Raw genomic sequence first — 27807 nt, 5'->3', positions numbered from 1 at the left:
TAGGTTTTGAAATTCTACTTCTGTTTTCTTCTTTTATTTCAAGATTGTCTTGACTGTTCTGGGTCTCTTTTATACAAATTTTAGGTTCAGCTTGTCATTGTCTGCAAAATAGCCAGCTAGGATTTTGATAGGAATTGCAGTAACTGTGTAGATCAGTTATGGGAGTATTGACATCGTAATAATGTTAAATCTTCTGGTCCATGAACTTGGATGTCTTTCTGTTGTCTGTCATTATATGTACTTTTCTCTCTCTCATTTTAGAAAATATAAAAGAAAAGAATCATATGAGGCCATTAGAGAATACTCATTTAGAAAAAAAAGTCATCAGTATTCCCTCCACTTTGACATAATTTTAAATAACATTTCCAGTTATTTTTTGAGGTTTTTCCCTTATACATAGAGATTCTTTTTAACAGAACCATAGTTGTGCTGAATACGCATTTCATTTCTCTCAAGCTATCCTACCACTTCAGCCTCTCAATAGCTGGGACTACAGGCACACACCACCACGCCTGGATAATTTTTGTATTTTTTGTAGAGTTGGGGTTTCACCATGTTGCCCAGGCTGGGCTCAACTCTTGAGCTCAAGCAATCCACCCACCTCAGTCTCCCAAAGTGCTGGGATTACAGGCATGAGCCACTGCACCTAGCCTTAAGTACTTTCTGTTATCTTTTTTGCAACACTATTTAAAATACTACACTTGAGTAAATGTTCCATAATTTACCTAGCTATTCTACTGTAGTTAAACATTTGTTTCCAATATTTTAAAACTTGGAGTTTTTTCCTCCCTGAATTTAGGGTCCCCCTTCCCATTAAAATAAGATTCCCAAAGGTGGAATTCTTGTGTTAATGACTATACCATTTTTTAAAATTTGTGATGAAAAGTATCTTGCTTTTAACTATGTACTTTTAGTGTGCCATTAATTATTCTTAGTATTAGAAGCCAAGTCACCAAAAAAGTTACATATTGACCAAATGTGAGTTGTAATGATAACAACGTTTAGCCATTATTGACTCCTAGCATAATTGTTCTAAGGACCTACTTGGATTATCTCATTTAATTATGAAAACAACTGAAACTGAATGTCAAGGAAGTTAGACTTGCTTAAAATCTCATAGCTATGAAGTTGTAGAACCAGAGTCTGTAACTGAACCCTTGCAGTCTGATTCTAGAACATATGCTCAGAACCACTCTGCAGCACTGCCTTCTTTAGAACCTAACAGAGCAGGCTGGGTGCAGTGGCTCACGCCTGTAATCCCAGCACTTTGGGAGGCCGAGTGGGTGGATCATGAGGTCAGGAGATCGAGACCATCCTGGCTAACATGGTGAAACCCCGTCTCTACTAAAAATACAAAAAAAATTAGCCGGGCGTGGTGGCACACGCCTGTAGTCCCAGCTACTCGGGAGGCTGAGGCAGGAGAATGGCGTGAACCCAGGAGGTGGAGCTTGCAGTGAGTAGAGATCGCGCCACTGTACTCCAGCCTGGGGGACAGATCAAAACTCTGTCTCAAAAAAAAAAAAAAGAACCTAGCAGAGCAAGGCAAAATTTCAGGTTAAGATCGGAGTAAGAGTTATGCCTAGATTACTCCATTTCTGGGTGATGCTAGGGTTACTCTGAAGAGCACTACAAAGCAACAACCTCACATGGGTGCCAAAGGCTGGCACACTGACCATTCGACTCTCTAAGCCAGCTTCCAGCCACAGATTTGCTGCTTCTAATCACATTGCCATCTTGAAAATCATGTTCGCCTGCTTTCCCAAGCTTCTAATTGCCACGCCAACCTTTCATTGCTGTCCTGGGCTGCTTATCTTCACTTCTGGCCCTGGTTTGTAAACCCCCCCCCAGTTAACACATTAATTGGAAGGGTTTAAGTGCTAAGACACAGCCTCTTTTCCCCTGCCCTACTTTTCCCAGCCGGCACCTGCTTTATTGCTTACTGCTCTTTCCCTGTGTTTTAGCCAGAGATCTCATAGCACTGTTGAAACCAATAGTCCTCAATCTTGGCTATGCATCATAGCTACTTGGGGAGCTTTTCAAGTTTGTGTATCCCCAGTGATTGATTCAATGGGACTGGGGTGGAGGCCAAGTACCTATATTTTTACAAAGCTCCAAGTAGGTCTGTTATGTAGCCAGAATTGAGAACCTCTGGTTTAGGCATTATTGAGTGACAAAGTTGATTATCCTTATCCTTTTCTTTTTTTTTGAGACAGAGTCTTGCTCTGTCACCCAGGCTGGAGTGCAGTGGCGCGATCTCGGCTCACTGCAAGCTCCACCTTCTGGGTTCACGCCATTCTCCTGCCTCAGCCTCTCCGAGTAGCTAGGACTACAGGCGCCCGCCACCACGCCCGGCTAATTTTTTTATATTTTTAGTAGAGACGGGGTTTCACCGTGGTCTCGATCTCCTGACCTCGTGATCCGCCCACCTCGGCCTCCCAAAGTGCTGGGATTACAAGCGTGAGCCACCGCGCCTGGCCTGATTATCCTTATCCTAAAGAGAAGGAAACCTTACCTATTCTATCTCAGTTGCTTGCTGCAGTCTCACGAGTCAGCAGGATAATTATAGAGTCAATTTTCTGATCCCTAGAACCTCACCTGTATCCTTGTCAGCAGTAATGAAACTTAACAAACATTGTTTAATAATTCCTTACTAGGCACTATAGGGTCACTGGGCCTAAAGATGAGTAAACCATTATTAGCTGCCCTCTAGGCTCACAGTCTAGTCTAGGAGGCAGATTCAAAAACTATAGCACACAGCCATTAGCTATGTAAACAAGGGACTCTGAGAACCTATTTCCCCTGTGAGAGGAGAGCTCTGTGGGAGAAGAGGAAAGAAGTTGTGAATTCTTCACAATGGAGTTAACATTGTCATCAGAGCCTTAAAACATGAGAAGAATTTCTGCCTGGCAAAGGAGGAGCTGACTTGGCAAGAAAACCACATGAACAAAGATATGTGACAGTACACAGCTTGTTCAGGAAGCAACTAGTAGTGTCCTGTAACGTGATCCTAGAATAGCAAAGTACATGATAAGACCGAAAAGGTAGGCCGGGCGCGGTGGCTCAAGCCTGTAATCCCAGCACTTTGGGAGGCCGAGGCGGGCGGATCACAAGGTCAGGAGATCGAGACCATCCTGGCTAACACGGTGAAACCCTGTCTCTACTAAAAATACAAAAAATTAGCCAGGCGTGTTGGCTGGCGCCTGTAGTCCCAGCTCCTCGGGAGGCTGAGGCAGGAGAATGGCCTGAACCCGGGAGGCGGAGCTTGCAGTGAGCCGAGATCGCGCCACTGCACTCCAGCCTGGGTGACACAGCAAGACTCCGTCTCAAAAAAAAAAAAAAAAGACCGAAAAGGCAGGCTGAGGACAGATGACAAACTCTCATATAGAATGAAGCTGGCTGGGCACGGTGGCTCACGCCTGTAATCCCAATACTTTGGGAGGCCGAGGCAGGTGCATCACCTGAGGTCAGGAGTTCGGGACTAGCCTTGCCAACATGGCAAAACCCCATCTCTACTAAAAATACAAAATTAGCCGGGCGTCGTGGCACACGCCTGTAATCCCAGCTACTTGGGAGGCTGAGGCAGGAGAACTGTTTGAATCCAGGAGGCGAAGGTTGCAGTGAGCCGAGATCATGCCACTGCACTCCAGCCTGGGCGACAAGGCAAGACTCCGTCTCAAAAAATAAAGAAGCTGCAAACTGTTAGTAGACTCCGTATAATTGTTCGAAGGAACTGACTTTAGGGAAGCATTTAGGGCAATAACTCAGTCTTATGCTACTATGTCATCAAATCTCATATATTGCTTAAGGTCAATAAGGAGCTGGTCCAGTTAAGTAGATGAAGTACTAAAAATGGCATGCCATATTTAAATGTGTAGGCCCATATAATGGCATGCTCTGCGCCTGTTAAAAATAATGCAATGCATCTATGTGTACTTACATGAAGAGACGTAAAAATAAAAGAGCAAATTGCAGAACATGTAATATATATATAGTATAATCCATTTGTGTTTTGGGGTTTTTTAAGGTATGATACATATATACCTTTGTATGTGCTAAATAGGCACAGAGAAAATTGTGGAATGCACAAGAATGTAAAAGTGAAATGAAAAAGTTGAAAAGAGGATCCTGTTTCTACCCTCTTCTCCTCTGTACTGGTTGAATTTTTTTACCATTAACTTTCATACTGTTATAATCTAATTACTGTTTAAAAAACACATACACACACTTAAATTTGACCCAGCATTTGCTAACCTTCAAAGCTAACAAAATTTCTTCGACCCCCATGGACCACTTCCTCTTTCACCATGATATCCTGGAGGAAGAGGAAATGCCCCAACTTTCCAACACATCAATTTCATACCAGCCTTATCAGTAAATACTTCCAGTGTGTGCCATGCAAGTTTCAGAAACCTAGATACCTGGTTTGTCCCTGTCCCCGCTCTTCCTTCTTCTCCAATCCTGCCTTGTTAATCGGCATATTATAGGACTCATAAAATTTTAGGACTTTCTGCCCTAAATGTACACTTTGACCCACTTAAATGGAACAGATGACTGTGGCAGCTGTGCAGTGACTATTGACCTGCACTGAGGAGTGCAGCAAATGAAAACTTCCTTTTCTGCTGAGAAAACAGCTGTTATCAAGCTCTAGAGCATTAGTGTGAGAACCATAACCAGAGGCTTCATGAATAGGTTCCTGTTACTAAGTCCTTTTGATGGCACCTTATGACAAAATGGGGTTTTTCAGTAATGATCCTTATTAAAATTTGAGCAGTAACATTTTGGCTGGTTCTAAACATATGGTTGATGAGAAAAGTTTAGGCAAAAGTCAATTTGTAAAATTTCTGTCTTTCAAGGCAAGACTGCTTTAGGAGTGAAAAGCACAGGGTAAAAAAGGACAGGATAATTAACTGACTAAAGTGAGTACTTGCCAATCTTTATTTATGCTAAAAGAGAGATTGCATTTTTATATCAGCCCATCCTAAATTCAGCTGGATATAAATGCAATTAGGTAATTAAACTGGATTAAAAATTATAGTTAACAATTCAAAGGCTTTATGACTGAGAAATAAATAAATGTCCTCGTTATTTGAAGACAGGAATGTTATTTCAGCAATTTAGAAAGCTCAGAAGGAAATTGAGAAAGTGTTGTCTGTGGTAGAGTCTGAGAGGGAAGAAGCATGAAGTTCATAAAAATTTGCCTGAAGTTCTTGCCATTGTATGTAAACAAAGGGACAGGTACACATAGAGAAGCCCTATTTACTAAGTTTGATTTGATTTACAGAGAGCAAGCACTGAGATTCTGAATGTTTTTTGCCTTGTGGAAAATAGTAGTCATTTGTAAAATAAAGTGGGAAGCCATGTGAGGCCTGATAACCTTAACAAGTAATTGATTGAATGGCTTCTTGTGAAAAGAAAAACTATCTCCTTTAACAGATATAGAATCTGAGTCCAAGGAGATAAAGGGTTATGCCCAATCACATAGTAAGTGATTGTGCCAGGTTTTAGATCTGTGCATTCCTGTTTGAGAGCCCCTGTGCAGTGCCTTTCTGCCCTAGCATTTCTGAAGAGTTTATATAAGAATGCAAATGGCAGCGTTAAATGTGTTGTAGAATACCTATACCTTAGAATACATTGTCGCTATTAAAAATGATAAGGTAAATCTGTATTAATGTGGGAAATGTTCACAATATATTAAGAAGCAGGTTATTCCTAATTTTAAAATGGACAAAGGGCCCAAATAGACGTTTCTCAAAAGAAGACATACAGATGCCCAACAGGTATATGAAAAACTGCTCAACATCACCAATCATCAGGGAAATGTAAATCAAAACCACAGTGAGATATCCCTCACACTTGTTAGGATAGCTTTTATCAAAAAGACAAAAGGTAACAAGTATTGGTAAGGATGTGGAGAAAAGGGAACCCTTGTACACTGGTGGGAATGTAAGTTAGCATAGCCATTATGGAAAACAGAATGGCAGTTTCTCAAAAAAATTAAAAATAGAACTACCATATGATCCAGCAGTTTCACTTTTGGGTATATGTAAAAAAAAAAATGATAGCAGTATGTGGAAGCGATACCTGCACTCCAGTGTTCACTGCAGCACTATTCACGATAGCCAAGATACGGAATCACCCAAGTATTCATCAACAGATAAAGACAATATGGTGTATATACACAATGGACTACTATTCAACCTTGAAAAAGAAGAAAGTTAATGTCATTTGCAACAACAGGGATGAACCTGAAAGACATGCTAGGAGAAATAAGCCAGACAGAGAAAGACAAATACTGCATAATCTCACTTACTTGTGGAATCTTAAAAAGTTGAACTCATAGGAGCAGACAGTAGAATAACGTACTATGTACTTGAAAATTGCTGAGTAGATTTTAAATGTTCTTACCACAAAAATATATGAAGTGATGTTAATTGGCTTGATTTAATCATTCTACAATGTATGCATGTATCAAAACATCACATTATAGCCCATATACACAATAAAAATAAATTTACTTGAGATAAAAGATTATGAAATAGTATATATATAATGATCTCTCCTTTTTTAAAAAATTTCAATAGTTTTGGGGGAACCGGTGATGTTTGATTACATGGATAAGTATTTTAGTGGTGATTCCCAAAATTTTGGTGCACCCATCACTCAAGTGGTGTACGCTGTAACCAATGTGTAGTCTTTTACCCCTTACCTCCCTGCCACCTTGAGTCCCCAAAGTCCATTGTATCATTCTTATGCCTTTGCATCCTCATAGCTTAGCTCCCACTTACAAGTGAGAACATACGATGTTTGGTTCCATTCTTGAGCTACTTCACTTAGAATAATGGTCTCCAGGCCAGGCGCAGTGGCTCATGCCTGTAATCCTTGCACTTTGGGAGGCCAAGGCGGGTGGATTACCTGAGGTCAGGAATTCAAGACCAGCCTGGCCAACATAGTGAAACCCCCTCTCTACTAAAAATACAAACCTTAGTCAGGCGTGGTGGTGCATGCCTGTAATCCCAGCTACTTGGGAGGCTGAGGCAGGAGAATTGCTTGAACCTGGGAGATGGAGGTTGAGGTTGCAGCAAGCCAAGATCATGCCACTGTACTCCAGCCTGGGTGACAGAGCGAGACTCCATCTAAAAAAAAAAAAAAAAAAAAAAGATAATGGTCCCCAACTCCATCCTGGTTCCTGCAAATGCCATTATTTCAATTCCGTTTTATGGCTAAGTAGTATTCTATGGTATATATATACACACCACGTTTTCTTTATCCACTTGTTGATTGAAGGGCATTTGGGCTGGTTCCACATTTTTGCAGTTGCAAATTATGTTGCTATAAACATGCATGTGCAAGTGTCTTTTTCATATAGTAACTTTTTTTCCTCTGGGTAGATACCCAGTAGTGGGATTGCTCGATCAAATGGTAGGTCTACTTCTAGTTCTTTACAGAATCTCTGTACTGTTTTCTGTAGTGGTTGTACTAGTTTACATTCCCACCAGCAGTGTAAAAGTGTTCCCTTTCCACCACATCCACCCCAATTATGGCCATTCTTGCAGGAGTAAGATGGTATTGCATTGTGGTTTTGATTTACATTTCGCTGATTATTAGTGATGTTGAGCATTTTTTCATAAGTTTGATGGCCCTGTGTATATCTTTTTTTTGAGAATTGTCTGTTCATGTCCTTAGCCCCCTTTTTGATGGGATTATTTGTTTTTTTTCCTTGCTGATTTTAAAACCGGAAAAGTTCCCTTGTCCCCCTTGCAGGGCGTGCGATGAGGGTGTGGCTCCCTTCTTCAATGCCCTGCTGCTCAGACCTCTACAGGAGCATACAGATGGGCAGGCTGTGGGGCTCCAACCCCACAGCAGTGTCTGGGAGTGAATGTTTACAGCTCCTGAAGCCCCAGTGGGCGTGTGTTACAGTGTGCTCTTTTAGTTTTGCTGTCTATAGGCGGCTTGTGTTAACCAGCTCTATTAGACCCCTGCCTTATCGCAAGGACAGAGGGCTTTCTGTATCCTGGGGTTCTTGCCTTGGTGTACCGGAAGAATCGGATCACATGTGGGCTTGGAGAATTTGAGTGCAAGGTTCCACTGAGCAGAAGTAGCTCTCCGCAGATGGGGGAGCCAGAGGGAAATGGTTTTCCCCTGGAGTTGGGCCTTTAGCGGCCCAAGTTCTCCTCCGACTGCCCTGACCAAACTCTGCATCATTCCACCAGTTGATTCCCGGCTGGCCTGCCGATGCCTGTCAGTGTGCTCTTCTGCCAGCGTGCTCCTCAACGTCTGCTCGACAACCAGTCACTTGTGTCTTTCTCTGCCAATGTGTTCCTCGCAACATCCAGCCACCATGTGTTCCTGCTAGGGTCTTGGGGGTTCTTATAGGCACAGGATGGGGGCGTGGCAGGCCAAGGTGGTCTTGGGAAATGCAACATTTGGGAAGGAAATGCCTGTCCTCACCTAGGTCTGTGGGGATGGAGCCCTACAGGGATCACACCTTCTTCTACCCAACACTTCCCTTCCTCCATTCCATATCATTTAAAGGGACGATGCTCTTCCCTTCCCAGCACTCCCGTATCAATTTGTTTGAGTTCCTTGTAGATTCTGGATAATAGTCCTTTGTCAGTTGCATAGATTGTGAAGAGTTTCTCCCACTCTGTGGGTTCTTTGTTTACTTTGCTGATTATTTCTTTTGCTGTGCAGAAGCTTTTTAGTTTAAGCTAAAAGTTCCATCTATTTATCTTTGTTTTTCTTGCATTTGCTTTTGGGTTCTTGGTCATGAACTCTTTGCCTAGGCCATGTCTAGAAGAGTTTTTCCCATGTTATCTTCTAGAGTTTTTATGGTTTCAGGTCTTAGATGTAAGTCTTTGGTCCATCTGGAGTTGATTTTTGTATAAGGTGAGAGATGAGGATCCAGTTTCATTCTACATGTGGCTTGCCAGTTATCCCAGCACCATGTGTTGAATAGGGTGTCCTTTCCCCACCTTATGTTTTTGTTTGCTTTGTTGAAGATTATTTGGCTGTAAGTATTTAGTTTTATTTCTGGGTTCTCTGTTCTATTCCATTGGTCTATTTGCCTATTTTTATACCAGTACTATGCTGTTTGAGTGACTATAGCCTTGTAGTGTAGTTTGAAGTCAGGTAATGTGATGCCTCCAGATTTGTTCTTTTTGCTTAGTCTTGCTTTGGCTATGTGGGCTGTTTTTTGGTTCCATATGACTTTTCGGATTGTTTTTTCTAGTTCTGTGAAGAACAATGATGGTATTTTGATGGGAATTGCACTGAATTTGTAGATTGCTTTTGGCAGTATAGTTATTTTCACAGCATTGATTCTACCCATCCTTGAGCGTAGGTTGTGTTTTTCCATTTGTTTGTGTCGTCTGATTTCTTTCAGCAGTGTTTTGTAGTTTTCCTTGTAGAGGTCTTTTACTTCCTTAGTTAGGTATATTCATAGGTTTTGCAGCTGTTGTAAAAAGGGTTGAGTTATTGATTTGATTCGCAGCTTGTCTGCTGTTGCTGTATAGCAGTACTACTGATTTATGTACATTGATTTTGTATCCTGAAACCTAATGGAATTCATTTATCAGATCTAGGAGCTTTTCGGATGAGTTTTTAGGGTTTTCTAGGTAGACAATCATATCATTTGCTAACAGTGACAGTTTGACTTCCTCTTTACCAATTTGGATGCCTTTTATTTCTCTTTTCTGACTGGCTGTGGCTGGCTAGGGCTTCCACTACTATGTTGAATAGAAGTGGTGAAAGTGGGCATCCTTGTCTTTTTCCAGTTCTCATGGGGAATGCTTTCAACTTTTCCCCGTTCAGTATAACGTTGGCTGTGGGTTTGTCATGGATGGCTTTTATTACCTTAAAGTATGTTCCTTCTATGCTAATTTTGCTGAGGATTTTCATCATAAAGGGATATTGGATTTTGTCAAATGTTTTTTCTGCTTCTATTGAAGTGATCATGTGTTTTTGTTTGTTTTTCTCTTAGACAGAGTTTTGCTCTTATTGCCCAGGCTGGGGTGCAATGGCACAATCTCAGCTCACTGCAACCTCCGCCACCCAGGTTCAAGGGATTCTCTTGCCTCAGCCTCCCAAGTAGCTGAGATACCACGTCTGGCTAATTTTTATATTTTTAGATGGGGTTTCACCATGTTGGCCAGGCTGGTCTCAAACTCCTGACCTCAAGTGATCTGCCCTCCTCGGCCTCCCAAAGTGCTGGGATTACAGGCATGAGCCACCGCACCCAGCCTGATTTTTGTTTTTAATTCTGTTTATATGGTGTATCTCATGTATTGACTTGTGTATATTAAACTATCCCTGCATCCCTGGTTTGAAATCCATTTGATCATGGTAGATTATCTTTTTGATATACTGTTGGATTTGGTTAGCTAGTATTTTGTTGAGGATTTTTGCATCTATGTTCATCAGGGATATTGGTCTGTAGTTTTCTTTTTTGTCATGTCCTTTCCTGGTTTTGGTATTAGAGTGATACTGGCTTCATAGGATGATTTAGGGAGTATTCCCTCTTTCTCTTTTGGAATGGTTTCAGTAAGATTGGTACCAGTTCTTATTTAAATGTCTGATAGAATTCAGCAGTGAATCCATCTGGTCCTGGACTTTTTCTTCTTGGCAATTTTTTTATTACCATTTCAATCTCAGTGCTTGTTATTGGTCTGTTCAGAGTTCCTGTTTCTTCCTGGTTTAATCTAGGAGGATTGTATATTTCCAGGAATTTATCCATCTCCTCTAGGTTTCTAGTTTGTGAGCATAAATGTGTTCATAGTAGCCTTGAATGATCTTTTGTATTTCTGTGGTATTCGTTGTTAATATTTCCTGTTTCATTTCTAATTGGACTTATTTGGATCTTCTCTCTTCTTGGTTAATCTCACTAATGGGCTATCAATTTTGTTTATCTTTTCAAAGAACCAGCTTTTTGTTTCATTTATCTTTTGTATTTTGTTGTTGTTGTTGTTTCAATTTTGTTAAGTTCTACTCTGATCTTTGTTGCATCTTTCCTCCTCCTGGATTTTGATTTCATTATTGACCCCAAGATCATTCAGGAGCAGATTATTTAATGTTGCATGGTTCTAAGAATTCCCTTTGGAGTTGATTTCCAATTTTATTCCACTGTGGTCTGAGAGAGTACTTGATATAATTTTGATTTTCTTAAATTTATTGAGACTTGTTTTGTGGCCTATCATATGGTCTCTATCTTGGAGAATGTTCCATGAATGTTCTGATGAATAGAATGTATATTCTGCAGTTGTTGGGTAGAATGTTCTGTAAATACCTGTTAAGTCCATTTGTTCTAGGGTATAAGTCCATTGTTTCTATGTTGACTTACTGTATTGAAGTCCCCACTATGAGATGAGATTCTATTTTGGTGTATTTCGAGGTTTTGCTTCAAGATTTAGAACTCCTGGCCGGGCGCGGTGGCTCATGCTTGTAATCCCAGCACTTTGGGAGGCCGAGGCGGGCGGATCACGAGGTCAGGAGATCGAGACCACGGTGAAACCCCGTCTCTACTAAAAATACAAAAAATTAGCCGGGCGTGGTGGCGGGCGCCTGTAGTCCCAGCTACTCAGAGAGGCTGAGGCAGGAGAATGGCGTGAACCCGGGAGGCGGAGCTTGCAGTGAGCCGAGATCGTGCCACTGCACTCCAGCCTGGGCGACAGAGCGAGACTCCGTCTCAAAAAAAAAAAAAAAAAAAAAAAAGATTTAGAACTCCTTTTAGCAGTTTTTGTAAACTATGCTGGCTTGGTAGTGGCAAATTCCCTCAGCGTTTGAAAAAGACTTTCATCTTCATTTATGAAGCTTAGTTTCACTGGATACAAAATTCTTGGCTGATAATTATTTTGTCAGCTAATAATTATAAGGCTAAAGATAAGACCTTTATCCCTTCTAGCTTGTAGGGTATCTGCTGTTAATCTGGTAGGTTTTTCCTTTACAAGTTACCTGATGCTTTTGCTTCCCAGCTCTTCAGATTTTTTCCTTCATCTTGACTATCTATTTCTCTGGAGATTTTTTTCATCTACATCCTGTTTTGTTTTGTTTTTAAATTTAAGTTGGTTTTCACCTTTCTCGGGTGCCTCCTTGAGTAGCTTAATAATTGACCTTCTAAGGCTGGGCGCGGTGGCTCACACCTGTAATCCCAGCACTTTGGGAGGCTGAGGCGGGCGGATCATGAGGTCAGGAGATCGAGACCATCCTGGCTAACACGGTGAAACCCTGTCTCTACTAAAAATACAAAAAATTAGCCGGGCATGGTGGCTGGTGTCTGTAGTCCCAGCTACTCAGGAACCTGAGGCAGGAGAATGGCATGAACCCGGGAGGTGGAGCTTGCAGTGAGCCAAGATCGCGCCACTGCACTCCAGCCTGGGCGACAGAGTGAGTCTCCATCTCAAAAAAAAAAAAAAATTGACCTTCTAAATTCTTTTCTGGCAATTCAAAGATTTATTATTGGTTTGGATCCATTGCTGGTGAGCTAGTGTAATCTTTTAGGGGTGGTTATAGAACCTTGTGTTGTCATATTACTAGAATTGTTTTTCTGGTTCCTTCTCATTTGGGTGGACTATGTCAGAAGAAAGATCTGGGACTCAATGTGTGCTGTTTAAATTCTTTTGTCCCACAGGGTGATCCCTTGGTGTGGTGCTCTCCCCCTTCCCTAGGGGTGGGGCTTTCTGAGAGCTGGACTGCAGTGATTGTTATTGCTCTTCTGGGTCGAGCCACCCAGCAGAGCTACTGGGTTCTAGGCTGGCACTGGAGAGTGTCTGCGAAGAGTCCTGTGATGTGATCTGTCTTCAGGTCTGTATGCCATGGATACCGGCACCTGCTCTGATGGTGGTGGTAGGAAGGGAGTGAAGTGGACTGTGTGAGAGTACTTGGTTGTAGTTTTATTTAGTGTACTGGTTGTCTTGAATGCTAGTTATACTAGCACTGAAGTTATTACATGGACAGACTCAGGACCTCTGGTTGGCCAAGATGTTACAGGCAGTAGAATTAGCTGGTATTTTCTCGTTTCTTGGAGCAGGGTCGTTCTGTTGAATTGCTGTAATGGCTTGAATTGGTTGGCCTCCAGCCAGCAGGTGGCGCTTTCAAGAGAGTATCAACTGCGGTAGTATAGCGGGGGATATAAGCTTGCCCTAAGGTTGCCTGGATAGGTTTTCGGGTTTCTCAGGCAATGGGCAGGGCCCCACGAGTTTATGGCTTTTGTTTGTCTTTTGTTTACGGCTACCAGGGCGGTTAGAGAAAGACCATCTGGTGCGGGCAGGGATAGTGTCTCTGAGCTCAGACTCCTTGGGCAGGGCTTGCTGTGGCCTCTGGGCGATGGGAGTGGTGGTTAACAGGCCAATGGAGTTATGTTCTAAGGGAGATTATGGCTGCCTCTGCCGCTTCATACACATCACCAGGGAAATAGGGGAAAGCCGGCAGTGACAGGCCACAGCCAGCAAGGCCAGTCTCACGCCTGCTGTGCTTCCCCAACAGCCAACAGATCTGTATTTGTATCCATGATACAGAACCAAATTTGTATCCATGCCTCCAGTGCACAGGGTGGAGATCTTGCCCTAGACTACAAACCTCCCCGCCGAGAAAGCAAGCAGGGCTTTTAGGCCGTGTCCATCTGCCTGCCACAGCTTCTGTGCTCATACGTGCACTTCCTGTTTGTCCCATCTCCCTACAGATTCTGCCCAGGAAAATTCAGGCTCAGTTGAAATCATTACGAAGTTCAGCTGAAAGTCTCCTTCTCCCTATGGTCCTTCCCCAATTCCATTGGCTGCCCTCTCCAAAGACCCCTGTGAGATAGTCAGAAATGGTTTCCCTGGGGACCAGGAGTGCCTACAGGGCTCTTCCTGCTGCTGCTTCTACTTTTATATCTTGTTTGGCTCTCTAAATTCATTTCAGTTCTCCTTCTCCCATGATCTGGATTTTCAGGTTCCCCAGTGAGGATGTGTGCAGAAGTGGACTTTACCCCTCTCACACTGTTTTTTGTTTGTTTGTTTGTTTGTTTTGAAACGGAGTCTCTCTCTGTCAGGCCGGAGTGCAGTGCGTGCGATCTTGGCTCACTGCAACTTCCACCTCCCAGGTTCAAGCGATTCTTCTGCCTCAGCCTCCTGAGTAGCTGGGACTACAGGTGCACACCACCATGCCTGGCTAATTTTTGTATTTTTAGTAGAGACAGGGTTTCACCATGTTGGCCAGGCTAGTCTTGAACTCCTGACCTCAAGTGATCTACCCACCTCGGCCTCCCATAGTGCTGGGATTACAGGCATGAGCCACCACGCCCGGCCAACCTCTCACACTTCGGACCTTGAGAGTTTGTTTGGAGGTTCTAGCAGGGGAGCACATTTACTCGTATACCCTTGACTGAAGACCAGTTCTCCTCCATCAGGGATGGTTGTCCTCTTTGACCAAGCTCACAGCTTCGGGAGCCCTCTCACACTTTGGGCACTCAATTTTTCTGCTGTCTTATCGTTTTGCAGCAGCAAGCCACTTCTTTCGAAGGATCTGTTAATTCTTTTGTTTTTTCTGGTATGTTCCTGCAATAGTTCTTGGAGCCAAAGTTCACTATGTGAGTCTCCACATGCTGTTCTGTCTGTCTGAGTGGCAAATTAGTCGCCTCCTATCTGCCACTTTCCCCTTATATCAGTCTCATTTTTGTAAAGAAAAAAGTTGAGACGTATAGTATGTATCACATGCAGAAATATAGAAAGTATGCCAAACATGGTTTACCTAAGTGTTTTAAATTTTTTCTCTTTATGTTTTTTGGTATTTTGTCGATTTTTACAAGCATATATTTTATAATGGGATAGTTGGGAGGTTGGTGACTTGGAAAAGAGAAAGGAAAATGATAAAAGGGTGTGGTTGGAATCAAGTGATGTATATAACCTACTTACTGGCAAATTGACCCTTAGATGATTAGGTTAACTATGATTTTTGTCTTGATGAGCATTTAGGGACTTTGTATGGCTTTCACTTCTGATTTTCATGATCCTCTCCTCTTTTTCAGTAACAGTAACGAGTAGCCAGAGTACTCCTGCCAAAGCCCCCAGGGTAAAGTGCAATCCATCCAATTCTTCCCCGTCATCCGCAGCTTGTGCCCCAAGCTGTGCTGGAGACCTCCCTCTTCCTTCAAATACTCCTACGTTCTCTATTAAAACCTCTCCTGCCAAGGCCCGGTCTCCCATCAACAGAAGAGGCTCTGTCTCCTCCATCTCTCCCAAGCCACCTTCATCTTTCAAGATGTCGATTAGAAACTGGGTGACCCGAACACCTTCCTCATCACCACCCATCACTCCACCTGCTTCCGAGACCAAGATCATGTCTCCAAGAAAAGCCCTTATTCCTGTGAGCCAGAAGTCATCCCAAGCAGAGGCTTGCTCTGAGTCTAGAAATAGAGTAAAGAGGAGGCTAGACTCAAGCTGTCTGGAGAGTGTGAAACAAAAGTGTGTGAAGAGTTGTAACTGTGTGACTGAGCTCGATGGCCAAGTTGAAAATCTTCATTTGGATCTGTGCTGCCTTGCTGGTAACCAGGAAGACCTTAGTAAGGACTCTCTAGGTCCTACTAAATCAAGCAAAATTGAAGGAGCTGGTACAAGTATCTCAGAGCCTCCATCTCCTGTCAGTCCATATGCTTCAGAAAGCTGTGGAACGCTACCTCTTCCTTTGAGACCTTGTGGAGAAGGGTCTGAAATGGTAGGCAAAGAAAATAGTTCCCCAGAGAATAAAAACTGGTTGTTGGCCATGGCAGCCAAACGGAAGGCTGAGAATCCATCTCCACGAAGTCCATCGTCCCAGACACCCAATTCCAGGAGACAGAGCGGAAAGACATCGCCAAGCCCGGTAAGTCAGCAGTGGTGAGAAGATACATTTCCTAACTTAAAAGGGGCCAGACACCCAGATGTCTCAAGTCAGGATGCTTTTTTTTTTTAAAGAAAGAAATCTATTTATTCCTAGTGCTGCCAAATTTAGCACATAAATACAAAACAAATTTTGCATGGGCCGTATTTTTACTAAAAATTTTTTATGCTAAGAAACTATTTTTGTTTGTCTGAAATTCAAGTGTAACTGAATGTGCTGTATTTTATCTGGCAACTCTACTTACTCCCATTAAAATTCCTCCTGTCAGGGTCCATACTCCTCAGCCCTGTTGCCTGATTCACTAAAGCCTTCATCATCATGCTCCAGGATATCAGTTCAAAAATACCTCCCCTCTCCTGTTAGACAGTATGCCATCCTCTTTTTATAGATAAAGCTGTTGTTCATGGGAAAGTTGCCAACATCCATAAGTAGATTTCCAGTTCGTAATTACATTTTGTGATTATTTAAAATACAGTGAAACTTAGATACTTACAAAACAATTTGAGTGCGGAATCTTTCTAGACTTTTATGACTTCTCCCCAATCTTTTATAATCATTTTACCACACCACAGTAATACTTTTGACACCTATATCTATCCTTTTTAACATTCAGTGTAGTGTCACTTATCTTTTTAGGATTCATTTCATTGACTGACTTAATATTTAAATTAGATAGTATCAGTCATCAGTGATTGCTGGCAGAAATAGGTTTGTGAACCTTGAAAAACAAGATTCATTACAGTGGTGGAGGCAGAAGTAGCTGAGTGCATTGGGTGAGCTATGGGCACCAGTCAGAATAAAAAGCTTCTGTTGTTTGCATGTTAAGGGGAGATGGGTTAAGGAAGTTTCCACTGTACTTCACAGTAGCTCTTGTGGTGGCGGGATGATTGAAATAGAACCCAGAATCATGATCAGCATCATCTGCCATTTTAAAGGGCAGAAGCTAGATAACCAACCTTAGGCCAGTTTTAGTTTAATAAGTGTTCATAACCCCCACCTGCTCTCATGAAGACCTATCCCATAATTTTGAAAAATAAACTGATAGATTTTAAAGACAACTTAGTACACAAACTGTAATCAAGACCTTGCTGTAGAAAGTGGAGAAAAAAGACAGTTATAAGGAATCTTTCCTTCTCTCAAAATTATGACTGCTCTTTATCTCTAGCCAAAATTTCTATTTTTTTTTCAAGGGAGCTGGTCTCAGCTATGTGTTAGCAGAAAAGTAGTTCCAATGAAAAACTATTTTCACTGATACATAAATCTTAAAATCTTTAAAAAGTAGAAATAGTGTGCTGGTCTTGTAATTTATTTGAAGCTAACATTTCTTAAAAATTTTTTACCTTTATATGATGATAATGTCAACCTTCAGAAGAGAGTAACATCTTCCATTTGAATACCTATCTTGTTTATAAATTGGCGGGGGGGCTGATTTATTCATTTATTTCAAAAAGGATAGTAATTGTAACTTCTTTGTTTCTTATTAGGACACTTAGCTAGTAAATGTTTTCTATTCACATAAAAAGTCTATGCCTTCTTTCCCTACATATCATCTGTTAAGTTTTTACTATAGTCAGTGCAAATCAGCCGAAAGAGACATTGCCATTGAAAGTATTTGGAGCTGAAAGCAGGCTAATTAACAATGAAATTTCTGGCAACCTAATTTAAGGTATGCCTTAGTGATAACTTGGTAACAGTTGAACTTCAAGGAAATCTCTGAAATCGAAACTTTCTTCTTCTAGGTCACCATCACTCCCAGCTCCATGAGGAAAATCTGCACATACTTCCATAGAAAGTCCCAGGAGGACTTCTGTGGTCCTGAACACTCAACAGAATTATAGATTCTAATCTGAGTGAGTTACTGAGCTTTGGTCCACTAAAACAAGCTGAGCTTTGGTCCACTAAAACAAGATGAAAAATACTAGAGTGACTCTATAACTCTGGTCTTTAAGAAAGCTGCCTTTTCATTTTTAGACAAAATCTTTTCAATGCTGAAATGTACCTAATCTGGTTCTACTACCATAATGTATATGCAGCTTCCCGAGGATGAATGCTGTGTTTAAATTTCATAAAGTAAATTTGTCACTCTAGCATTTTGAATGAATAGTCTTCACTTTTTAAATTATTCATCTTCTCGACAATAATGACATCCCAGTTCATGGAGGCAAAAAAGTTTCTTGTTATCCTGAAACTTAACATGCTTAGTGGAAAGTATCTGCCAGCCGCAGCATGAGGCCTGTGAAGGCTGACGGAGAAATCCTGTGCTGAAGACCCCTGGTTCTGTTCTGCCTCCAACATGTAAAATTTTATTTGAAATACATAATCTTTTCACTATGCTTTTGTGGGTTTTTTTTTAAGTATGTGTAAAAATGTGATGTTCAGATAAGTACATTTATATCAGTTCAGTGTTAAAATGCAGTCTCTTGAGTTAAAGTCATCTTTATTTTAAATGCAGTGATAAATGTCAACTCTTTGGAGAAACTAGGAGAACAACAACAGAAAGCTGTGTTTGTCTTTTTTCTCTCAAATATATCTCCCGTATGAGATTTCAGGTCCCCATGTTTTCACCAAGCAATCTGCTATGTCAGCCAACCCAACATCTACAGGTTATGATTTTTGCCGTTTACTAGAGGAAGATGTTTTATAAAATCAATTTGGGGTTTGAATTCAGGTGCAGTCATCAGTTCTTTAGGGGCTGCAATGTTTTAAAAAAAATAAGTCATCAGATTTTAAGAAAAAAGTGATGATTTCTTATTGATATTTTTGTATAGCTCTTAACTGAAAATCCAGAACCAGAAACATAAATCTTGAGTTTCTTTTCATGTACATAAAAAGCAATAGCCTTTTAGTATAGATAGCCCTGAGCCAAAAAGTAATAGAATTTTCTCTAGATATTTAATACAGAGAGTGTATAGACTGACTCTAAGTTAATAATGTGCAAAATATCTTAAACATCCCTGCCCTTAATCAACAATTATGTATCAGTGATCTTGAACCATTGTTTTATATTTTTCACCTTTGTACCCTCATGGAAAGAGGCTTTACATACTTTCTATGTACTATGTACTTAGAAGGGAGCCTCCTTCCAGTCATGAAGCTTCATTTGTTTTATCCATATCCCTGAGGACTGTGCAGACTTTATGTCGGTTTTTGTCATTATTTGAAAATCTATTCTGACAACTTTTTAATCCCTTTGATCTATAAGTTAAAGCTGTAACAACTGAAATTGCATAGATCAAGTGAGCATAGTTTTATCCAGGGAGAAAAATAAAAGGAAGCCATAGAATTGCTCTGGTCAAAACCAAGCACACCATAGCCTTAACTGAATATTTAGGAAATCTGCTTAATCTGCTTATATTTGGTGTTTGTTTTTTGACTGTTGGGCTTTGGGAAGATGTTATTTATGACCAATATCTGCCAGTAATGCTGTTTATCTCACTTGCTTTGAAAGCCAATGGGGGAAAAAAATCCATGAAAAAGAAAAAGATTGATAAAGTAGATGATTTTGTTTGTATCCCTACACATCTCCTGGCAGCACTACTGAGTGAAATTGGGATACATTTGGCTGTCAGAAATTATACCGAGAGTCTACTGAGTATAACATGTCTCACTTGGAAAGCTAGTACTTTTAAATGGGTGCCAAAGGTCAACTGTGATGAGATAATTATCCCTGCCTGTGTCCGTGTCAGACTTTGAGCTGATCCTGAATAATAAAGCCTTTTACCTTATCTGATGTCCTTTTCTGAGCTTTTTGCATTACCTAGAAGCAGTCTACACCAAAGAACTATAGTAGTCACGAATTCCTTCTACTTGTTCATTAAATAAAATGTTTATTCCCAAAGTTATAATCTATTTCAAGCTGAAAGAGCTTTTAATAAAAAACATCTTGCTTGGGTCAGACCTTGAGCATTTAAGATGGCTTGGATTACTTGATAAAGCAGGGTGGAGTGATATAGTTCTTTTTCTAAACAAGTATTTCCAGCACATACTTTTCCATTTGAATACATTCCAAGCACTATTGCTAGGATCCCATATTAGAGTTTGCTTTAGGCTGTTTCAACACGGGCCCTTAATTAAATTTTGTGAGGATGACTGATTAGTCCTTTCAAATGTCTCTTCATCTGGACTGCACATGTAACTGATGATGGATCAAGACCATGTGTAGCTACTCTTGTGTTGAGGGTCAGCCCATTGTCCCCATCCCCAGCCCTAACAGCTTAAAACGGCTTTAACTCCCATCTTGAAATTAGCCTATGGCCGTGTTTGTAACATAGGTAGTGTGTGGGTTCAACAAACGCTTTTTGAGAGCATGTCATAGCCAACACACTACTGCTCTTAAGTCTGTTTTTCTGCTTTTCCTAGTCCCTAGTTCCTTTTACATTGCTCTTAAAGCAAAGGCCAAGTAGTCTCAGAAAAATAAATTCCACAACGAGATAGTGTGGGCAACATTTTACAAATCTGTGTCGGAAGACAGACTGAGTGAAAACATTGTACTAGAAAAACTGAGTTAATTTCCTCCCTATGGCAATTCAACACAAGTGGTTTCTGCTTCATAATTCCATAAAGGGCTAAATGTAGGCCCAGTTGAGCTCTTGTCGGTAGATCTCATTGCCTGTCATACAGGTCTTCACAGGGAATTCTTTTCCTGCCCTAGGTTTGGATCATGCCACATTACCAATTAACCCATTACTCATAAAATTCTCAGGGATTATGGTAAAAAAAATTGGATTATGCATCAGTTCTTTAGATACTGGTTGGAAGTTACAGGCAGGCTGAACACATTTTGTTGGACTTGAGTTAAGTTTAGTGCTTTGATGCCTGGAATACGCCCCTAGCTTGTTATAAGGTAACCATTTGGTTCCCTAAAGTGGTAGCAAAACCTGTTTTATTTCTGAGCTGTGTTTGAGTGCAAGCTAAAAAGTGTAGGGGTTGTTAAGAAATGATATAAGATAAATTCAGCCTTTAAAAAAAAAATCACCTGAGCATATTAAGCAGCTTGTTTATATTGGTATGCCTGCAGCAAGCATATACATCACAAATGAGAGATATTATGTTATTACAGAATAGGCTTACTTGATCCCCAAAGTTCATCCCTTGCTAAGCCAGGAAAGAGGATTTTTAGGGTATGCAACCCGGTTCTTTATTTTGAATGTAAAAGGTTTAATATTCCATTTATACTCCATTTCTCTTTAATTTCCTTAACTTGCCACATGCCCCTTTGTTTTGACATTCTGAATAATTTATATTCAAGCCATTTTGTGAAATATGAATAGCACATTTCAAAATGCCTTTGATTGGAAGGCGTTTAAGTCAGCCAACATTTACATATCACCTGGGTGCCAAGCCCTGCGTGTGAGGCACCTGGTCTGCAAATAGTTCCTTTCTTTATTTTCAGTTGCCAAAGGAGTCACTTTAATACTTCAGTAGGCCAGAGTCAGCATTTGAGAGAAACAGCAAAGATCAGATTTCAAGTCCTTTGAGTAAAGTTGTTTGTAATCAGCTATTATGTAGCAAGTACTGTCTAGAAGCTTACTTTTCCTCCAGGAACTTAATTCAGCAGCTGTTTAGCACTTTTAACTTCTCAAAGTAAAATACTTTTTGGATACATGTTTTGATTATATTCCTTATAAGGTTATAAATAATGGTTGAAAACATGATCCCTAGTGCCACACTGTCTAGCTTTGAATCCAGGCCCTAACTGTGTCCGTGGGCAAGTTTCTTAACCTTTCTGTGAATCAGCTTCCTACCTTAAAATGGAATTATGTGGGGCGGAACACAGTGGCTTATGCCTGTAATCCCAGCACTTTGGGAGGCCGAGGCGGGCAGATCACAAGGTCAGGCGATTGAGACCACCCTGGCCAACATGGTGAAACCCCGTCTCTACTAAAAATACAAAAATTAGCTGGGCTTGGTGGTGCATGCCTGTAATCCCAGCCACTCGGGAGGCTGAGGCAGGAGAATTGCTTGAACCAGGGAGTCAAGTGGTTGCAGTGAGCTGAGATCGTGCCACTGCACTCCAGCCTGACGACAGCGAGACTCCGTCTAAAAAAAAAAAGTATTTTTGTGGTTATTGCATGTAAAGCTCTAAGAACAGTGCCTGGCACATAATACCTAATGTTTTATTGAACAGTTGCTGTTAGCTGTTAAGTATGGAGGGCAAGGGTTATTATCTATACTCAATACGTGGACATAAAAGTTTAGCTCATTCCTGTTCCCTTTCCACTAACAGCTGCAGTCTGCAAAGGTCTTCACAAATCAGAATCAACTGGTAATTAAAAAGCAACAAAAGCATAAATGTTGCCTGGGCCTCCCAGTCCCAGCACTTTTCAAAAGGAGCAAGTAGGTCTGTGGGGAAAAATCAAGTTTGAAATTCATGACTTTGTCCTACCAGGTACACATGAAAATTATGGAGATTATTTCATCTGTGGCCTGTAGCCACTGTTCAAAGAGACCATAATGTTCAAATCTGTATCCTGAACTCTTAAACAAACCAAAGCCTTTGCTCACACAAAGCCCACCCTCCCATTTCCTGACTGCTGCCCCCAGCTCTGCTACATTGTTTAAGATGTGATCACCTTTAGAGAGGAAGCTGCAGCTGCTGGTCTTTAGCGCCAAGAGCCAACTCTTGCTCACTTGTTAGGCTATTGTGCTCTCTTGCTCATGAGCAGACAAAATAGCTAAAGCTCAAAACAAGTCATGTTGCTGTCTGTTCGTAGTAGGGTACAAAAGAAGATTCAAACATTTCATTGAAGTCTAATGAAGACTAGATTCTTTGCTCTCACTTGATGAGATTCTTCCCTAGGCTACTCTGTTTTTGATGCCAATAAAACTTGTCATTCTCACATCAGTGTGAAAATACCAGCCTTGAAAGTTTGCTTGATATTTTGGTGTATAAATCCAACATCGGGGTTTCAGCTGTCATCTAAGCATCGAATTTATGCTGCCACTGATGCTATTAGGGACCCTAGTTTCCAATTTACAGGAACTTAAGGAATGTGGTATGCTTTTATTAGAAGCTGGTATCTGCTCCTGCAAATAGCCCTGCCACCTTGTATCCCCTTCATGGGTTTGTGCCAGTTACCAATTCAAATGAAGATGTTAAGAGCTGGGTTGTTTTTTTCTTGATAACAACCTTGCTTACTTCTGAAGTCAAGGTCTAAAAGTAATTAATACAAATCAACCCTTTCTCTATCAATATATTACCATATGATATATGTTACCGCTAAACCATCTGGCCTTGCTATGTTGACATGGAGTTAGCAAATATTGTTATACCACGTCACTTGATAATCATTCAGGATGACTGTTAATTTCTCTTCCACCTTTCCCCCATCTCCTGCAATATATTCAAACACAATTTTCCAAGAATTATTTGAAAAGAAGCATAAGGAGGATTTATTAAATGTAACTGAAATAACTTATTAGTGGTTCAGGAACTGAGAAATTAAAATCCAGTGGGCATTGTTGCCTCTATAAGAGGCAACATTCAGCCCAACCGTTAATGTCGAGTTGGAAATGCTGCTTCCTCAAAAGCCGTTTTGGATTTAGACAGTTTTATATGGGAGTAAGAGACTCAGATTCCAAAAATCAATGTCTTCACAAAGAGGAAGACAAGTTAAAATGAACGTTAATATCTTGAGCGTGATTATGATAAACACTTCCCAACTCCCTAATTAGATAATGAGGTATTAGCCTTGGAGTGCTGCACATGTAATTAAGTATCTGGCTTTGGAAAACTCTCCTAAAACCAAGAAGTGTAAGTGACAGAGTCTGAAGTTATACACGGAAAGCCTGCAGGATAAGGAAAATTATAATGATTAGGAATAGTTTCTGTTCCAGCCAACTCCTGTACGATAAATTGCACAAAGAGAGGATGCTGTTTAGAGCAGCTTGTTAATTTGAGTTATCCTGTTGTGTCCTCTTGCCTTCCTGTTTACGTTGACAGCATTTCTAAGCCCATTTATATTCTCCCTTTTTATGTCATTTTGGCCACTGGACTCATTTGAGTAGTGCATGAAGCCAGGATTGTGGGTTTTATTCCTAAATGGGCCAATTCATTTCACTCTGTGTATCCTGTGGCCACAGGCAGCATCTCACATGCCTGCGCTAGCCAGCCACTCCACAAGGAGGAGTGGACAGAGTTTAGACTTAGTATAAACACTAGATAGAAACTCATAGTAGGTATCCTCACTACACAACCTGAAGGCATTCTCAGTGCTGCCTGTCTTTCCTCTTCCTGCCTGAAGACCAAATGTATAAACCTCTTATAATCAAAGTTGTAGATTGTTTCATTTAGTGCACACTCCTATACCCACTTATAACCCTATAAATGGGTATGATTATTATCCCCATTTTTTTTTTCAGATAAGAAAACTAAAACACAAGTTAAATAACTTGCCCAAGGATATGTAGCAAGTGGCAGCTTGTGGATTTGGTCTGACTGAAAGCCCACAGTCTTAATTCCCATCCTAGAGTGTCTGTCCCCTGGCCCTCCCCATCAATCAAATATGTGCTTTACATTGTCAGTATATTCAAAAGAGAAGAACTCTCAAAATACATTTCCTACTAGAGTAATATATGAAAAAAATATTATTGCTTAGGAGAAGAAACCATTCTTAACTATAGAAGGAAGGGGATATGCAGGACTAGAAGCTAGAATCAGTACTGAGAGCACAGGAAGAAGACTGATGAACACAGTGATAGGAGAACAGGAACAAAAGCACAGAAGTTAAAATTAGAAAAAGTGAAGAAAGGCTTTCCCCCAAATATGATGGCAGAGAATAAAGACAAAGATACACATGCCCTATGACCCAACAATTCCACCATTCTACCCAAGAGAAGCTCACATGCACTGGGACACGTATAAAGATGTTTGTGGCAGCATTGTTTATGCTAGCGAAAGGCTGGAAATAATCCAAATGTCTGTCCACAGTAGAATGGATAAACTATGAGATACTTATAACAACAATATATAACAGTGAGATGGAAAAGAATGAACTAGCTACACGACAATGCCAATGAATGGTTAGAATGTTAAGCAAAAGAAGCAAGAAAGAGGAATGTATACAGTATGATTGCATTCAGATCAAGTGTTAACACAGGAAATACTAGTATTGAGAGATATATACATGGGTGGTAAACAGCAAAACAGAATCATGATTTGATTATAATGAAACAGTAGTTCCCTCTGGAGGGTTGTACTTGGGAAGTAACATGAAGGACTTCCTAGGTTATGGCAAGGTTCTGTCTCTTGCCCTGGTTAGTGGATTATATGGGTGTTTGCTCTATAATTATATCTTGCACTTATGTTTTATACATTTTTCTATATATGTTTTATGATTCATGATGTTTTTAAAGGGTTTTTTTTAAAGGAATGAAGATCAGATCTCTAGAGAAGATAGATAAGAGGTGGGCATTGGGGAGGCCTAGATAGACTTGCTAACAGTTCTTCAAAGGGAATAAGCTACTGGAGTGAGACTGTGGGTCTTCTTGATACTTTCTAAGGAAAACAGGAGAATCCTCTGTTCCCTTAAAGCAGAAGGATTAAGCTAAGTTGCCTCTCCAGGTACTGTCAGGATTCAGTATATTCATTCAGTTTAAAAGAAAAGAATTGTCCCTTCAGCAAAGTATGCTGTGGCTCAAGCATGGGGTTTGGGATTTTCATAGCTGGGACTGAGCCAGAAGACAGCAAGGGGTGGCCAACAGAGGGAGGTCCTACAGCGTTGCCAGCACTGCAGCGTTTGGCGGCCTGTTAAAGCTCCACATCATATGCATTTCCTCCTTTCTCCATCCCCAGTCTTGTATTTTCTTTCTCTCCTCAAGGTCAACCATCAAATCAGTGCAGAAATGGGGCATAGAAATCAAATTCTTATTTTAAAGATACAGAGGGTCGCAAAGCTAGATAGTGGCAGAATCCATGCTGGTATCCTACAGTTTTTGCACCCAGTCCTCTTGATCTATTAGCCATTATCCTCAATACTTTGCTATTCTGGTATTTCTAATATTTTGAATACTTGAATACTTTGCTATTCAAAATGTTTCCTCTGCCGGGAATAGTTTTCCCACCTTATGACTACCTTTAAGCCCTCATTTTTAAAGATCCAGTTCAATCCCTCCAACACTTCCTGTAGGAATTCTTCACAGATTTTCCTAATACAGCTTCCTTCCACTTGGCCCCATAGTGTCTGGTTTCAACACTCTGACAGTGCTTAGCACATTTTTCTTAGAATTATTTCTGTATTTCTCCACTAGACTAGTCTCCTCGATATCCAACTGGTCTTACTCATCTCTATACCCAGTATTGTGCTGGAACTGGCTTATACTCATGACAGCCAATTATTAAATATTCAGGGATTTTGTGAGCTGTTAAAGTGTTAGTAGCCTGATATTCAGTAGTAAATACTCAGTCATGGCAAGAGTATTTACACTATGGAAGGTACAAATCAGGGTCTTTTTTATTTTTTTCTGGAGAGCTAGCTTACCAGCACATCACTGCATATACCCTACCACCACCTGCCTGCCCCTGTGCTTGCTGTAGTGCTTGGCATAGTGGTTGTAAGATGCATGAAGAAGAAAGGCAACCAGTGAAAGTGCAGATCAAAAGGAAAGAGAATTCAAATAGCGTCAGCTCAGGAGCCCAGGGAAGAGAAGTTTCTGAGAAGTGGGTGTTCACTGCTGCAGAGAGGTTGACGAAGATAACTTAAATAAGGCTAAATTAAGCACATCTTTGTCCTTCTCAAGAGCTACTTCAGTAGGATGATAGATATGAAGGATGGCTGGGAATGAAAAAAATACAGGTGGCTAGAAAATGAGCAGTAGATGTAAATTCCTTTCAAGACAAGAGGAGTCTTTCTCTTGTTAAACAGCTATTTGCTTGAACATCTACTATGTGTCAGGCATTGCATTAAACAAAGACAATACATGGGCCCATCCTCATCTTTCTCCTGGACTCACAAGGCAGACAAACACAAGAACACAATGATAAGTCCTCTGAAGGCATGATCTGGGGGCTGTTGGAGCACATTAAAATGAGCCTGGGGATCCCAGGAAGTTTGCATACAGAAGCCAACTCTGAGCTTAACTCTGGAGAAAAACAAATTTTCCAGATATTTAAGTGAAGAATTATCCTAGCAAAGGAAATAGCACAATAGCATGAACAGAGGTTTGAGGACATGAGAAAGAATGTCCTGTCGGGAACTCTAAGTTACTCCAGTTTCCCTGATGGCTGCAGCAGAGAGAACATGTAAAGAACAGCAGGAGATGAGACTGTGGAGGCAAGCAGGGGTAGGGCACAAAGGCCTGGCACTGCCACCATACTGAGTTTGGGCTTTATCTTGAGGCACTAGACAACTACTGAATGACCAAGCAGGGGACAAGCACAATCAGATTTTTATTTTAGAAAAGTGGTTCTGTAGTAATGTAAAGGGTAGATTGAAAAGGAACCAGACATTAGGCAGGCAACCCAGTTAGGAGATGTTTTTGTCTGTTCTCACACTGCTAATAAAGACATACCCGAGACTGGGTAATTTATAAAGGAAAGAGATTCAACTGACTCACAGTTCCACATGGCTGGGGAGGCCTCACAATCATGGCAGAAGGCAAATGAGCAAGGTCACGCCTTACACGGCGGCAGGCAAGACAGCATATGCAAGGGAACTCCCCTTTGTAAAACCATCAGATCTCGTGAGACTTAATAATTATCATGAGAACAGCACGGGAAACACCCGCCCCCATAATTCATTTACCTCCCACTGGGTCTCTCCCACGACATGTGGGAATTATGGGAGCTACAATTCAAGATGAGATTTGGGTGGGGTCACAGCCAAACCATATCAGGAGGTGACTGTAGTGATCCATACAGTAAGGAAGGTGGGCCTGAAACAAAATAATGGTGCACATGAGAGGATGTTACTGATTTGAGAGATGCTCCTGAAATGGCAAACTATTCTTAGGTGAGTATAT

At 41.0% G+C, this 27807-nt stretch overlaps 1 protein-coding gene across 3 annotated transcripts in view; it reads left to right on the top strand.

Annotated features, from left to right (window-relative positions):
- Positions 1–19574, top strand: part of DTL (denticleless E3 ubiquitin protein ligase homolog) — a 68473-nt gene extending 48899 nt beyond the window's left edge. For all 3 annotated transcript variants that reach the window (XM_055234969.2, XM_055234970.2, XM_063613119.1), the window contains 2 exons: positions 14999–15831; positions 17589–19574. In XM_055234969.2, the coding sequence (XP_055090944.1) occupies positions 14999–15831; positions 17589–17687 (932 nt within the window). In that variant the 3' untranslated portion in view covers positions 17688–19574. The remainder of the gene's footprint in view (positions 1–14998; positions 15832–17588) is intronic.
- Positions 19575–27807: the final 8233 nt, after the last annotated feature.

Source organism: Symphalangus syndactylus, chromosome 19, assembly GCF_028878055.3.
Source record: "Symphalangus syndactylus isolate Jambi chromosome 19, NHGRI_mSymSyn1-v2.1_pri, whole genome shotgun sequence".
In the NCBI taxonomy this organism is placed as follows: Eukaryota; Metazoa; Chordata; class Mammalia; order Primates; family Hylobatidae; genus Symphalangus; species Symphalangus syndactylus.
This window is presented reverse-complemented; position numbering and strand designations above follow the sequence as displayed.